This window comes from Heteronotia binoei, chromosome 4, assembly GCF_032191835.1.
Source record: "Heteronotia binoei isolate CCM8104 ecotype False Entrance Well chromosome 4, APGP_CSIRO_Hbin_v1, whole genome shotgun sequence".
Taxonomy (NCBI): Eukaryota; Metazoa; Chordata; class Lepidosauria; order Squamata; family Gekkonidae; genus Heteronotia; species Heteronotia binoei.
The window spans coordinates 117,427,012-117,442,596 of record NC_083226.1 but is presented as its reverse complement, the minus strand read 5'-3'; the positions used below and the strand labels follow the sequence as shown (position 1 = coordinate 117,442,596).

At 42.2% G+C, this 15,585-nt stretch overlaps 1 protein-coding gene across 1 annotated transcript in view; it reads left to right on the top strand.

Annotated features, from left to right (window-relative positions):
• The first annotated feature begins 236 nt into the window (after positions 1 to 236).
• LOC132569512 (leucyl-cystinyl aminopeptidase-like) overlaps positions 237 to 15,585 on the top strand; it is a 95,969-nt gene continuing 80,620 nt past the window's right edge. The window contains exon 1 of the mRNA XM_060235652.1: positions 237 to 620. Within this exon, the coding sequence (XP_060091635.1) occupies positions 599 to 620 (22 nt within the window). The 5' untranslated portion in view covers positions 237 to 598. The remainder of the gene's footprint in view (positions 621 to 15,585) is intronic.

Below are 15,585 nucleotides of genomic sequence, written 5' to 3'. Positions count from 1 at the left end.
TACTTCCGAGTAAGTAGGCTCAGGGAATCAGTGATGAGGAATGCGCAAGTCAACTAATAGGTATTTCGAGATGAGGATAAAATGCGAATATCTGCCAATGTGTATGATAGCAATAAAACTGTCTTGTCGGGGGCATGGCGTAGACGCAGGCGAAAGCTTCCATGGTCTGTTCCTGCCGTTTCAAACACACGGGAGGCGGCATTTGAAAAGGCAGGCTGCCCGGCCTGAAGTGGCCCAGCCCCAGTAAGGGGAGGGGTTGGAAGAAGCCCCAAAGCAGAAAATGGTCGATTGGGAGCCGTTCGGAAGGTGAAGCTAGTAAGCCTCGAGAGAGAACGGCTTTCCTGCCTGCTCTCGTCACCCGAGCTGTCTTCGTCCTGCCATCAGTAGTGGGCACTGGTGCTGCACGAAACTGGCCCACGAGAGAGCAGAAGCAGCAGCAAGAAGCGGCCACTGTGGCATCATGAAGCAGCTGCTGCCGCCCCGAGAGGAGGTGGGGGGGAAGGACCCGGAGTGAGGAGGAGCCGCAGCGGCGGGTTCTGCTGCTCTCTGCGCGTCCTGCGCTCCTTGTTTGGGCTTTCGGGCGCCCCGCGGCAGCAAAATGGAGCCCTTTCCCAGTAACGGTGAGTACGCAAGCAAGCCCCTCTCCCGGCCTTCCTCGGCGCGCAGCCTGCTGTAACGAGACTCCTGGCTCCTGTCAGAAGCTTTTCTTAAAGCAGCAACTAGCGACTGGCCCTCCGGCTGCAGCCGAGGAGGGGCCATATTCCGGCTCTGCCGGGAAGTGAGACTTGCTGCATCTACAAGGCCGCGCAGCCTTCAGCAGCCTGAAGGTCAAGGGTCCCGGCCCCGAAGCAAGCAGGCTGGCGGGCTTGTGCCCCTCGAGTACTGAGGGAAAAGTTTGGCGGAAGGAAAGCCTTTCCCTGTTGCTGTTGAGTCAAAAGCTCCTTGCGTGGAAAAAATAAATAAATCTTGGACTTGAGAACTGCTCAGTCGGTTGTAGTTTTTGGAACAGGAATGACCAGAAATAGGCTCCCAGTCTTAAGTTGTAAATCAGTGTGAGATAAAGTGACGCGCAAGTCACTTCCACTTGTTGGCATTTCCATCAGAAAAGCACGTGCGAATAACGCAGATTAGTCGACTCCAGGGCCCAAGAGCTCATATATTTATGCTTGTCTCTCACTTGACGGAGCAGCGTTGGGATGGAGTCATGAGAGGGGTTGGCTGGCCCTCATTAGGCCCGCAGTTCTAGTGGCGTTGGATGGCCATAAGAGCTAAATAGACTGATACTGCATCCTCTGCACTTCAGATCTGTTGCATAACCATACCAGTCACTAGTGCTGTTTAGTTAACAAATTAACCCACTCTTATAAAAGAGAAGCAAGGACAGCAGCCTTTTAAAATTCAGTAAGAGTTTTCAGCAGGGCTGGCTCCACCTCCCCATTTATTCAATTGAAACTTCCATTAGGGCTTTTTCAAGATGAATGGGATAGTAGCAACATAACAAAAAAATTGTGCTATAAGAACTGATATTCTGTTGGGTTTTTTTTTAAATCCTACTCTTCTTCCTGGGTGGCATATATGTTTATCCAATAACCCTTTGATCAGGCTGAGAGAGACAGATTTATTTCTTTATTAAAACATTTATATCCTGCAGCTCCTTGTGGTTCAGGTGACTGACCCAAGGTCATATCGTGAGTTTTACGACTGAATAGCAATTTCAGTCCAGATTGACTCAGTTTACAACTCACTTTCTTTTAAAAACAAAAACACCCTGATTTACTTTCCCAACCATAATTCAGCTGTAGTTAAGCTGGTTCCAGTAGACGTTTTGCAAGTGCAAGATCAGCAGAGCAGTTTTGGAGCCAAAAAGTGAACTATTCTCACCAGCTGATGTTTTGAGGAAGTCTTTGAGGCAGGATGTAAAATGAGCATAGAGGAAGTAGCAGCTTTGACTGTTCTAATCTTGAAAAACCTCAATGTGTTGCTAATGTCTTGGCAAGTACAAATGACAACTATGGTATGCTTGTATAGCACTGACTCTTTTGCAGTCTTGATATACTTTTTTTTTAAAAAAAATGTAACCATAGTATAACAAAAACAGAGTCCCTTCTACCTTGTGGCTTTATTTTCTCTAATGAACACGGCATTGCTCAAGTGGAATGCATGAAAAACCCAGGGAAAAAAACAGTACATTAGAAAGCCTCAGTTTTTATTAGGGGCCTGTACACACATATATCAAACAAGTGAGTAAGCTTTGAGGTCCCCATAATGCCTTATGAGGCCAGCTACTGGGGGAAAGGGTAGTTATTTGGTTAGCCATCATTCTCAACAATATCTTTAACTCCTACAGCTGCTTTTTTCTCATTTCCACCATGATAAGATTGCTGAGAAACTTAAAAGCTTGCTTGCTCATTTTGTGATATTTTGTATTAGTCCTTTAGTCTTTTGATTAAGACCATTGGACTTTCCAACTTAGCTGCCTACACTTTTTGCGTGAAACTGTTATCTCCATAAATGCATTTTTGCAAGCCTGCATTTATTGAGATAAGTTGGGGGGGGGAGTGGGTAGGAATACATAGGAGAAAGATAAAGGACCAGTTTTTCCTGCACAGCCCACAGGTGTTTGCTCTACCTGCTAAGCAGTCTTAGGGTTTTGGAACTCAGGGAAAAAATAATCAACACACAGGTCTTTAACCAGGAGGCCCCCTGGCTGCTTCAGAGTGGCCTGTGCATCCCCTAGAAGTCTTGTGAAAAGATCCAATCTGGGCCTTTTTAAAAAGAACTTTTATTTCACAAGAGTTTCCTCTGTGCTGCTTAGCCGGTGGCTTAATTTCCTAATTCGCATGCTGTTTCTTGGACAGAACAAAACTTGGTAATAGACTGAGAGGGGAGGAGCTTGGGATATTTTTCATTACTCAGTTGTATCTCTTAATTAAAGAAAAGGTTGGTGACCATTGGCTTAGGGAGCACTTGAAGGAATAGATGAGTTGGGGAAGGACTAAACACCCCTTCTGCTTGTCAGTTCTCCCCTGCCATTTCACCTGCATAGTAATTTATTTATTTTTGTTTGTATTATTTATAGTCCACCTTTTTCACTGAAATTTAAAGCAGATAACATCTTGTAAATAAATACCATCAACAGGATGGGACATCCAGTAAACAATATGATAGGGTCTAGACTGCAGAAATCTGAAAAAGACCTGAAATAAAGCATAAGCTTTTTGATATGACATATTAAATTATGCAGAAATTACATAACTGAAGCATATGGTACATACTGTACATAGTCCCTATTCCTTTACCAAAGTATCTTACTGAACTATTTAATTATACTAAAACTCTTATTACCAGTGTAAAAGAGCCCTCCTGAATAAATAAGTTTTGCATAACATAAGAACATAAGATAAGCCATGTTGGATCAGCCGTGTTGTTACCAGCTGTGAAAACCTGAAATCTTTGATATCATGTTGGATCAGGCCAATGGCCCATCCAGTCCAGCACTCTGTGTCACACAGTGGCCAAAAATAAAATTATACACACACACACTATGGCTAATAGCCACTAATGGACCTCTGCTCCATATTTTTATCTAGCCCCTCTTGAAGCTGTCTATGCTTGTAGCCGCCACCACCTCCTGTGGCAGTGAATTCCTCATGTTAATCACCCTTTGGGTGAAGAAGTACTTCCTTTTATCCCTTTTAACCTGACTGCTCAGCAATTTCATCGAATGCCTACGAGTTCTTGTATTGTGAGAAAGGGAGAAAAGTACTTCTTTCTCTACTTTCTCTATCCCATGCATTATCTTGTAAACCTCTATCACGTCACCCCGCAGTCGACATTTCTCCAAGCTAAAGAGCCCCAAGCATTTTAACCTTTCTTCATAGGGAAAATGTTCCAACCCTTTAATCATTCTAGTTGCCCTTTTTTTGCACTTTTTCCAATGCTATAATATCCTTTTTGAGGCGCGGTGACCAGAATTGCACACAGTATTCCAAATGAGACTGCACCATCGATTTATACAGGGGCATTATGATACTGGCTGATTTGTTTTCAATTCCCTTCCTAATAATTCCCAGCATGGTGTTGGCCTTTTTTATTGCAATCACACGCTGTCTTGACTTTTTCAGTGACCCCAAGATCTCTCTCTTGGTCAGTCTCTGCCAGTTCACACCCCATCAACTTGTATTTGTAGCTGGGATTCTTGGCCCAAATGTGCATTACTTTGCACTTGGCTACATTGAACCTCATCTGCCACGTTGACGCCCACTCACCCAGCCTCAACAGATCCCTTTGGAGTGCCTCACAATCCTCTCTGGTTCTCACCACCCTGAACAATTTAGTGTCATCTGCAAACTTGGCCACTTCACTGCTCACTCCCAACTCCAAATCATTTATGAACAAGTTAAAGAACATGGGACCCAGTACTGAGCCCTGTGGCACCCCACTGCTTACCATCCTCCACTGCGAAGACTGCCCATTTATACTCACTCTCTGCTTCCTATTAATTAGCCAGTTTTTGATCCACAAGAGGATCTGTCCTTTTACTCCATGATTCTCAGCTTTCTAAGGAGCCTTTGATGAGGAACTTTCTGCATAATTTGCAGAAAGCCTGTTGAGCCTTTCTAACCTCATCAGACAGGTCATTCCATAAGGGGGGGTGGCAACATAGAATGTGCACAGGAAGTTGTTGATTTTGCCCAGTTGAAGAATGTTATCTGCAGAAGGCCCTGCCCAGATGATTGAAGCTGTTGTAGTGGAGCATAGAGGAGCAGTTCTGAAGATGGGAGGGACCAAGGCTATAAAGGACTTTGTATGTGATAGTCAATACTTTGTACTAAGCTGATGGGTAGACAATGAAGTGTCTGTAGAACAAACATTTAGAACTCCGATTAACTGACTGGATGCACCTAGGCAGCATCATAGGTCCTGAACAAATTGGCTTCTCCAAAGGCAAATCTGCTATGGACCATTGCTGCACTCTGGCCTTCCTTGCTGAAAAATATATGCATACCTGGACAACAAAATTATATGCTGCCTTCATCGACTTGAAGGGCGCATTTGATTCAATAGATAGAGCCCAACTATGGTTTAAGCTAGGTTACCTGGGAATGGACCCTCGTCTGCTGTTTCTCTTGAGGAAACTTCATTCTAATACTATTTGCCAAGTGAAATTATCTTCTAGTGGTGACTTGACTAGCAAAATCCCAGTGTTAAAGGGGGTTAAACAAGGTTGCGTGCTTGTCCCACATCTTTTAAATTTATTTTTAACTGACCTGGTACAATTTTTGAACCTTATTAATGGTCATCCACCTAAACTAGCAGGCCGAGCAGTCCCCTTATTACTTTATGCCGATGATACTACCATCCTCTCTTGCACAAATGTGGGCCTGCAAAGGTATTTGAAAGCCTTCTATGACTACTGTAATTGTAATTCACTCTCTATCAGTTATTCCAAATCTAAAGTAGTTGTCTTTTCAAATTGCTGCTGCCCACAGAGATGGTTTATTGGCAACTCAACAATTGAGCAAACAATTTTTTTTTAAATACTTGGGGATCACTTTTAATCACAAATTAAGCTGGGTTTCACATTGTAACAACACCGTCAACTTGCTCAAATTAAACAGTTTTTCTTTGCAAGGGGCAACCAATTAGTTCCGGCAGCAATTAAGGTGTTCAAAGCTAAAACGCTAGCCCAAATTCTCTATGGTATCACTATATGGATCTCAGCATTTACCAGGGAAGTGGAGGGCATTCAAGCCTCATTCTTTAGACAAATTCTTGGTATGCCAAAATGTGTGTCCTACTTTGCTCTCTGCTCTGAAGTGGGTCAGTCTTTGGTGGAGACAAAAGCCTGGATTGCAGTGTTTAAATTCTGACTCAAAATTCACTTTAGAACAGGTCCTAACAGCCTTCTTGATTATATGAAAAGAGACCCATATATTTCATCCTGGTCAGCAGTCTTATGTCCAAACTTAACCAGTTGGGGTTAGAGGTTGATGATTTTTTTTTACTTCTGATGAGTCATATATCTTCAGATTAACTTATGAAGCTGCGTTATACTGAATCAGACCCTCGGTCCATCAAAGTCAGTATTGTCTTCTCAGACTGGCAGCGGCTCTCCAGGGTCTCAAGCGGAGGTTTTTCACACCTATTTGCCTGGACCCTTTTAGTTGGAGATGCCGGGGATTGAACCTGGGACCTTCTGCTTACCAAGCAGATGCTCTACCACTGAGCTACTGTCCCTCCCCGAGCCACTGTCCCTCCACTATTAAATTGAGACTGTTGGCTGGAGGAAAAGAAACTACATCCAACAGACCCTTATATTTGCTCCCCATCTTCCTTAGGTCTTTATGGTTTCTGCGGCAAAATGCCCCGTTATCTATCAGACTTAACCATTCCAAGTCATCGCAGGGCATTTATGTTGGCTAGACTAAATGCGTTTTCCTCCAAAGTTTTACAAGGGAGATATCGAGTCCCTTTAGGCGACAGACTCTGTTCCTGTGGATCGAATATTCCCGACTCAATTCAGCATATATTGCTTTTGTTCCTTTTATCATAATCTCTGTAAAGATTTATTTTGTAACCTTTCTTTCTTCCCAGATTTGTCTATTCTGCCACCCTGTTATTATTTACTGAACGATTCTGAGGGGGAAGTTAGTGAGGCTGTGGAAAAAATTTTGGCTGACATCCTTAAATTTAAATCTGACCACGTATGAATGCATCTGTAAGCTCGGTTTCATTTTGATTTTATCTCCAGTGTTTAAATTTTTATATTTTGTGTATTTTTATTTGCAACTGTTACGCCATTAAAGGTTTGGTATGGTATGGTGTCTGTAGAATGCTCATTTCCACCTTTTGGCTGAGGTGGTCAATGTTCAGTTTTTCTGGCCTCCCCTGCTCATGGCCCTCTCCCAGTGCTCTGCTGTCCCTGATATTATTTGGGTACTGGAGTTTCCTGAGGCACCTATTTTCTGCCTGACACAAGGCATGAATTTTTTGTCCTATTTGTTTTGCGATCCATGTTTTATTGTTTTATTACTGATAAATGTTTTGTTTTATTGTTGATCTATATTTTATTGCTTATTATATTGTAAGCTGTCCTGAGCTCACTTGTGGGATAGGGCAGAGTATAAATAAAATAAAAAATAAGTGCATTCTAAGTAAGGCCTATGTAGACTACATTACAGTTATCTAGTCTTAATGTTACTGTGGTGTGGATTTATATGGCTAGATCAGCTGTGTCAAGGTAGGAATCCATGTTAACATGCTAGTCTCAGTTAAAAGAAAGTGCTTTTTGCAGCTGCATTAACTTGCTTCTCCACTAGCAATGCCAAATCCAGCAGAACATCTCAGCTTTTAACTGAGGGTGATTCCGCATTAGCCTTTGCTCCGGCCTTGGTGCTTTGTTTCCCCTGGGGCAGATGTTGATTTCCACATCTTTTGACCCGCCTCTAAAGCAGTGTCACCCCGCATCTAGGAGATTGTCATTTTGCGAGAAGTTTATTTTTGATGCAGTTTCGGGGCTTGAAATTTATGTGCGGAACTCACGCCAATGTGCTATCAAACTTCTCGTATCAATAGAACACATCCACATAACTCCACGTCCATTATTCTGCCCAGTTATTTCGTCATACTTCCTTAATTTTACTCCCTTTGAAAATTATCCAATATTTTCCTGTAACAAAGTAATTTTTTTAAACAAATCATGTTTCACGTTACAACGCAAAAATGTATAACAATGTAACGCGATTTTCTTTTACTGAATACATCCCTTGCTTCCACCCGCCCCCATTCTTTATGGTACTCCACGTGATTTTGATAATGTGTCATTGCATTGTGATTACTTTCTTCCCCCTCCAATTAAAATCACTCCTGACTATTATAATTTTTTTTCAAATAAGATCGTTACAGCGCAACTAAAGAAATAGCGATGTTACACAAACTACTTTAAAGATGCACGATTGCCACCTTTATCGAGCTGCACCCCCGTTTGGCCTCAAACAGGAATGGTTTATACGTTTATATTTTTGATAAGTTGGGAAAACTTTCTCCCTTAACCCCTCTGCATAAATCTCCCCCCCACACACACACACCCCTTCATGCATCTGTTTGTAATTTGTTATAGCTTTTAATGAAAAACTGTGTGCTTAACATTCAGTGTGTGTGGATAAAAATGGTGGATCACCGACTCAGATTTCCCGGGGCTTAGATAACCTGCCAATGGCAGAGCGAAAGGAAAACACGTGACTTTGCCAGTATTATGCCTCTGGCATTATGTTGTAACGCAAACAAAGACGATCGCATTGTAACGCAAACATGCATGCGTGTTTTAAAAAAAGGGAAACGTATGAGGGAGAGGGAAATTGCTACGATTGTGGGGGAAACTCCGGGAGCAGCAGTAATGCAGAATCAGAACACATGGAACAGAATGGGAATTGAATCAGGAAGAAATCTTCTAGTGCGGAATCGGGAAATCACACCTGCATGGGACAACCCAGGAGCGAAAGGGAGGCAAATGCCAAATGCGGAGTCAGCAAGGGTCAGCTGAACCCCATGAAAAGTGGGAAGCTAATTGTCCTTCAAGATCTCTGCATCACTTCTGTCCTGTCTGGGTCCAGTTTCAATTTGTTCACTTTTAGTCATTTGATCACAGCAGTCAGGCAGTGGTTCAAGACTTCTACTGCATCACCAGGAGATTTGGATAGATAGATATCAACTGGGTGTCATCAGCATATTGGAGAAATCCAATTCCCAAAGCTACAATTAATTTCTCCTAAAAGCTTTACATAGAGGTTGAATAACATTGAGTATAAGATTGTGCCCCACAGAACCCCCATAAGACAGCTCCCATACTGAAGGTATGAGACTTGAGCCTGGACTTCTGAAATCCATCATCTTGGCTTCAGAGGAGCTTGCAGATCGTCTCTCTGTGGCAACTCTGAGTCTGGCGGTTGGAGGGATGTCACAGAAGTGATGCCCCCATAGAAAAAGCCCGGAGAGGCTTTTTCTTCGGCATGGGATTTTTACAGGGAGAGAGGGGTTCAGCGGCAGCTGCCTCTGTGTTCCCTGTATGTCCTGAACCACTGCGGCCATGAAAGCTGGCATATCAGCAGAAAAAGAAGAACACCTGACCGCTTTCTTGCTTTTGTTTCCTCCAGTACGTCTTTGAAGTAGCGTTCTTCTACTTCTAAAGTGATGATGCTACTTAACAAGTATGTGTTTTTCTAATTCTACTCCCTGATGGGTCACTCTGCATAACAATGAGTGACTAGCTCAAAAGAACAAGAGACCTCGGAATGTCATGAGCAGTCTTAACTATTTAAATTGGATTGAATACATTTACTAAAATTGACCTGGATTATAATTGGACACATACTAAAGAGATTATTAAGAGGTCGCAATACAGTCTGAACACAAAGAAGATATATTCCAGAGAGATCTGTCTCTATTGCCTGATTGTATTTGAAAGAATGGCATTTAAAACTTCAGTAGGAGCTGTCATGGAATGTGGATTAGCAGGAGCTTGAAGCTATTTTATAATCTGATCTGAGTTTTGTTATTGGAGAAAAATGACACTGTCTAGCGAAATTTATACAGCTCCTTAAAGATCAAGTGAGTTGTTTTATGCTGACAGCTAATGAAATTGCCAACCTACAGGGGTTGAGTGCTAAAGAGAGTGTACTGATGGCTGTGAAATTGGAAGGGGAAAGTGATATGCTTTGAAATAAAGGAAAATTAAGATGGTCTCCTGTGTCGCAGTTTTAATCAAGACGCAGTGGAATTAGGCAGAGAGGGAAAAATGGTGTTGACTTCTTCTTCCCGTGGTTGAGGGGGCAGGCCATGCTGAGAAGAGAAAAGGTGCACTCCAATCAACAAATCAAGATATGGAAAGCTTTTCGGAAAAAGGATTTTGGATTTTTTTCTTTTATTTTTGTGAATGGCTGGACATGGATTTCTATGTGCTTGTTTTAATAAAGATTTTGTTAAACCAATAATCTAATCTGTGCCTATAATAGGCTTAAGTTAAATTAGATAAAATTGGCGTTGAGATAGTTTTGAAAAAAATTTTTTTTAACTTGTTATGCTTATTTGTGTTTAAGAAGAAGTGTTTAGATTTACATTGCTACTACTAGTTTATTAAAAGAAAATTTTCTTTTTTTCCCCCCTGGTAATGGAAGAAAGGAAGGTAAAATTTACAAAGATTTTATACTTGTAGGTAGAATGATTTGAGTATTTTATTGGAAGGTAGAATTATAATTGATACATTTGTACTGGTTTCTGTTTCTGTTTTCCCCATTCTGTTAATGCCCTTTCCCCCCTTTCCCCCTCTTTCTTATGTATTCTTTGCAACGCTGGGATGTGAACTGGCAGAGACTGACCAAGAGAGAGATCTTGGGGTCATGGTAGATAACTCACTGAAAATGTCAAGACAGTGTGCGTTTGCAATAAAAAAGGCCAACACCATGCTGGGAATTATTAGGAAGGGAATTGAAAACAAATCAGCCAGTATCATAATGCCCCTGTATAAATCGATGGTGCGGTCTCATTTGGAGTACTGTGTGCAGTTCTGGTCGCCGCACCTCAAAAAGGATATTATCGCATTGGAGAAAGTCCAGAAAAGGGCAACTAGAATGATTAAAGGGCTGGAGCACTTTCCCTATGAAGAAAGGTCGAAACGCTTGGGACTCTTTAGCTTGGAGAAATGTCGACTGCGGGGTGACATGATAGAGGTTTACAAGATAATGCATAGTATGGAGAAAGTAGAGAAAGAAGTCCTTTTCTCCCTTTCTCACAGTACAAGAACTCGTAGGCATTCGATGAAATTGCTGAGCAGACAGGTTAAAAGGGATAAAAGGAAGTACTTCTTCACCCAAAGGGTGATTAACATGTGGAATTCACTGCCACAGGAGGTGGTGGCGGCCACAAGCATAGCCACCTTCAAGAGGGGTTAGATAAAAATTTGGAGCAGAGGTCCATCAGTGGCTATTAGCCACAGTGTGTGTGTGTGTATATAATTTTTTTTGGCCACTGTGTGACACAGAGTGTTGGACTGGATGGGCCATTGGCCTGATCCAACATGGTTTCTCTTATGTTCTTATGCTTCTTTCTTCTGTAGTTTAAATCAATAAAAATTATAAAAATTGAGACTTGAGTCTGATCCATGAAGAGCAATTTAAACCAAGGCACATCTCCAGATACCTGATTCTGTCTCCAGACATCTTGAAAGAATGGATGATCTACTGCAGGGGTGGCCAATGGTAAATCTCCAGATATTTTTTTGCCTACAACTCCCATCAGCCCCAGCCATTGGCCGTGCTGGCTGGGGCTGATGGGAGTTGTAGGCAAAAAAAATCTGAAGAGCTACCGTTAGCCACCCCGTATCAAAGACTGCAGATAGAACCAGTAGAAGCAACAAAGAAACATCACCATTTTTTATGTTCAGATGAAGGACATCAACTAAAGCTTCCAGGGCCATCTTGGTCACATAGCCCAGCCTGAAACCAAAGGGTCCAGAACAGATGAATTATCCAAGAAGACCTGGAGTTGGTCTTCTACTGCCCTCTGAATCACTTCTGATTTGGGAGTGGGGGAGGGAGTAGTTCTAACTACTAATCTCAGGTTTCATATACCCTTTAACTACTCATCTCAATTTCACTTACTCTTTAACTAAGTCTAAAATGAGCTCTATTAAAACTACAAAAACAAGTTATAGAAAGGGCAGATTAGAGAATGGGTGATAATTGCTCACATCATTTTTCTGTAGGTATTTTTTAAAGTATTAGATAACTAACCAAATCTTTTAAGTGGCTGGAGGAACATGCTCTGAGTTGGTGATGGATTTATGACAGACATCAATGGCTCATTAATATGGTCCTTCCATGATTTTAGCAGACAGGCTTGGCAGGAGTCCATTGCACAAGTGGTGGCCTTCACAGATCCTAGGATCTTGTCAGTGTCCATCGTGGGAAATGGGTCAAAATGCTCCATAAGCAAACATACGTTATAGCTGGCACCCAGATCAGAGTATATTTGTGTTATTTTATCATCAGAAAACTTTGCAAAGTGTATAGCTAATTGGCTGTTTCTGAGTTAAGATTTAGGAGTCAGAAGATGTCAAGATCTCAAATAACTGGGACGGTCATGAACTGACTGATTCAAAAGCTGCTGCTATCACCACTGCTTGATAGGTCTTCCAGCGGGCTCTATAACATGCTCCATTGGCTTCAGTGTAAGTTCTCCATCAGCATTTTTTAGGCATCTTCCGGCCATCATTTGGTCACTCAGGTCTGCAGTAGCCCATAGGGGCTTGTCTCCTAGGAATGTGCAAAAAAAATAAAATAAATCCAGATTCAGGGTATTTGAGGGCAAAAATATTGGAGGGGGGACAATATCCCTGAATATCAGACTCAGTGGCTGAATCTGGTTTGGGAGATATTCAGCTATTCTTGAATATATGACTCAATTGTACCTTATGGGCCATTGAAGTCAAAGGCAAAACATAGCATAATGTATGGGAGCTTGGGGTGTGTGTGTGTGTGGAGGTTTGAAGGAGAGGCAAATTTGCAGGGCATCTGCAGGAGCCTTTCTCCCAGAGAACATCCAAGTTTCAAAAAGATTGGACCAGGGGGTTCAATTCTAGAGGAACCCAAAGAGGGTGCCCCCATTTCTCATTGTTTTCTATGATGGGGAAAACTTGCAAACACAGGCAGCTGTCAGATTCTCCTAGAGAATCTCTGCAGTGGAAAGTCAATTGTGGTGAGGATGCCTGTTTGCAAGGAGCATAAAGTACTATGTGCGTAGTAGAACAAGTGCCACTGTGGCAATGCCAATGCCACACACAAGACCTTATTTTAAATCTGAGAATCTCACTGAAATACAGTGTGTGTGTGCTTTCTGCAAGGACCATAGCTCCAAGCTAACAAGCCCAGTGGCACAACCCTACCATCTACTGCTGAACAGGATTTTGCTGAATTACAATCTTTACATTCATTACAAAACTCAGGGCAATGCTATCTCTTGTTTCAGTCTGTTTCTGAAATGATGTTGCGGTAAAATAGGTTGCTCTCAGCTTTGTGAATCTTGATTTCAGATTTGTGTCTATTCATTGTTTGGTATACCCAGGCTACAAGGCCCTGGGTTCAGCTTCTGGGCAATAGTTGGTAAGGTTGTGCCCACTGGGCTGGTCACTATTAGGTTGGACCAGGGCTCTGCTGCTTACCACCAGTGTTCAGTACACTGTTTCTGTGTTGCAGTAGATAGGCATGGTTCAGACTGAATCTCCAACCCCAAAACAAGACTGCCTCTTAAAGGCTTAGTGCAAAAAAAATAAGATGGAGCTTCTTTGATGTGTTAGGCCCCTCACAATTTGAGAGAGGCCCAGGGCAGCCCAAGGAACTATAAAATCCTGAACTGGCCTTGGCTAGGAGTGTTCAGCATGAATGTTGGTGTCACTCAGAACAGAAGACACTCCAGCACCATGCCCAAGAACATTCTGTCAACTTAGACAGGGTGCCCACTGGTGAACTTGGCAGTCTGCAAACAAGTAGAATGCCTAATCTATCCTTTGTCCCACATAAGGAGTGTTCAGTCAATGCCAGCTACAGTTTGTTCTGGGAGTTTATAGAAGTTGAAGGGTTCGCAGAGAATAATAGCCCCTCCTCTCTGGCCATCTGTGTGGAATTGGCAAAGGGGTTTGTGGAAGACTGCATAACCAGGCAGAGTTAATTGAGACAGACATATCACATCATGTTCTTCCAGCCACATCTCTATTATGCAAGCCTGGACAATTTCCTTTTTTTTCTGTAAAATTCCAGAGAGGCATACAGTTTTATGCTTCACTAATATGGTATTGCACTGAGAAGAGGTGGGAGAAATAAGGTCCCTTGCATTGTCAGCTCTCAGGTTGCTATGGAGTTTAGATAGACAGTGAGCATCCTTGCCAGAGACCGGCCATCTGAAAAACCCCACCTCTATACCTACCAGATAGAGCATTCATCTAACATCCTGCCCCCAGAAACTGTATGAAACGGAACACCTTAGAATCAACATGCTAGTGTCCACAGAGGAGTGACACAGCAGTTTAGGATTACAGTCACAAAGTATAGATGTTAGCATCCAACAGTTTTTGTTCTGTATCATTATTGCTACTGGTTTCCAGGAACGCAACTGCTGTAGCTCTCTTTCTCCAGTGGTGGTGGACTTTCTTCCACTCATTGCATGTAGTACTAGGGTGCCCATGGTTTGCACCAAAAGGCTTATGCCTTTGATGAGGAGCTGGCCCTTTGTAGTTGAAGGAACTGCAGTTTCTCCTTAACTTTAACAGTGAGAGGAAGGTCCTGACTTGGATAACCCAGGCAAACTTAATCTTGTCAGATCTCAGAAACTATGCATGGTTAGCTCTGACAAGTACTTGGATGAGAGACCTCCTTGGAATACCAGAAATCAGAACACCAGGGCCTTTCCTCAGCCATATCTCTGAATATTCCCCAGTAGCAGTCAGTCACCGGAGGTCACCGTGATTTCCAGGTGCGCGCGCACACACACGCATGCACATAAAAATACAGAAATACCCCCCCCCCCAAAAAAAAAGACACAGGAAGCAAAAGTCAGTGGAAGTGTCTCTTCCTTTTCCTGCCTCAATTTCTGAAGCAATTGTGGGTGAATCAAACCAGGTTCCCCTCCCCTGCAAATAAAACACTTTTATGTGTTATGCAAACAACACAATTTATTATTTTATTTGGTAAAACATTTATATCCTGCCTTTTCTCTTGGTTCAAAGTAGCTTACAATAATAGTTAAAAAACCAACTCCAACCAGTTTTTGTTACATTTTTTTGCTTGGAATTAAGGCATCACATGCTAAAAAAAAAAAAGGAGTCCTACAGTGTTACTAGTTGAAAGGGAATAGTAAAAATGTGTGATGTTGTGTAAAAATGAGGAAATAGATAGTATGCCTTACATAGCCCTGGTATGCCTCTGTCTGATGAAACTCTGCCCAAAAACACCCATGCCCTATGGGATTTATTACCTTACTGTAGGGCTTGCAAGGCAGAGATGTTCCACCAGGCATTTGGTTGAGGACAGCAATGATCTGGGAATCTCATACTCCCACCTCCCCCTTTTCCTCAATCTCATACTCCCACCTCCCCCTTTTCCTCAATCTCATACTCCCACCTCCCCCTTTTCCTCAATATTCCCCCCAATATTCCAGGGGGCTGGTGGATACCAAAATTATCATCTTGGGTTTAGGACATAGTGTTACATAGTACTGTTTTTTGATGAAGTGTTTTAATGTATTTTAATATTATGTATTGTACTTTAGCAAACTGACGTAAGCTGCCCTGAGCCGTTTGCAGGGAATGGGCAGTCTAGAAAAGTGAATGAAGTAAAAAATTATATAGCACAAAGTAGCAAATAACTTCCAATCTAATTATTGGTGTTGTAGGATTATGTATCCTGGGATGTTAATACTTGCCCACTTTCCCTTCTTGGCTAAGAGGAATTAAATTAAAACTTAAATTTAAAACTTCAAACCATTTACATGTCAAGAAAATCTTACTTACTACCTATTCATAAATAAATTAATCTG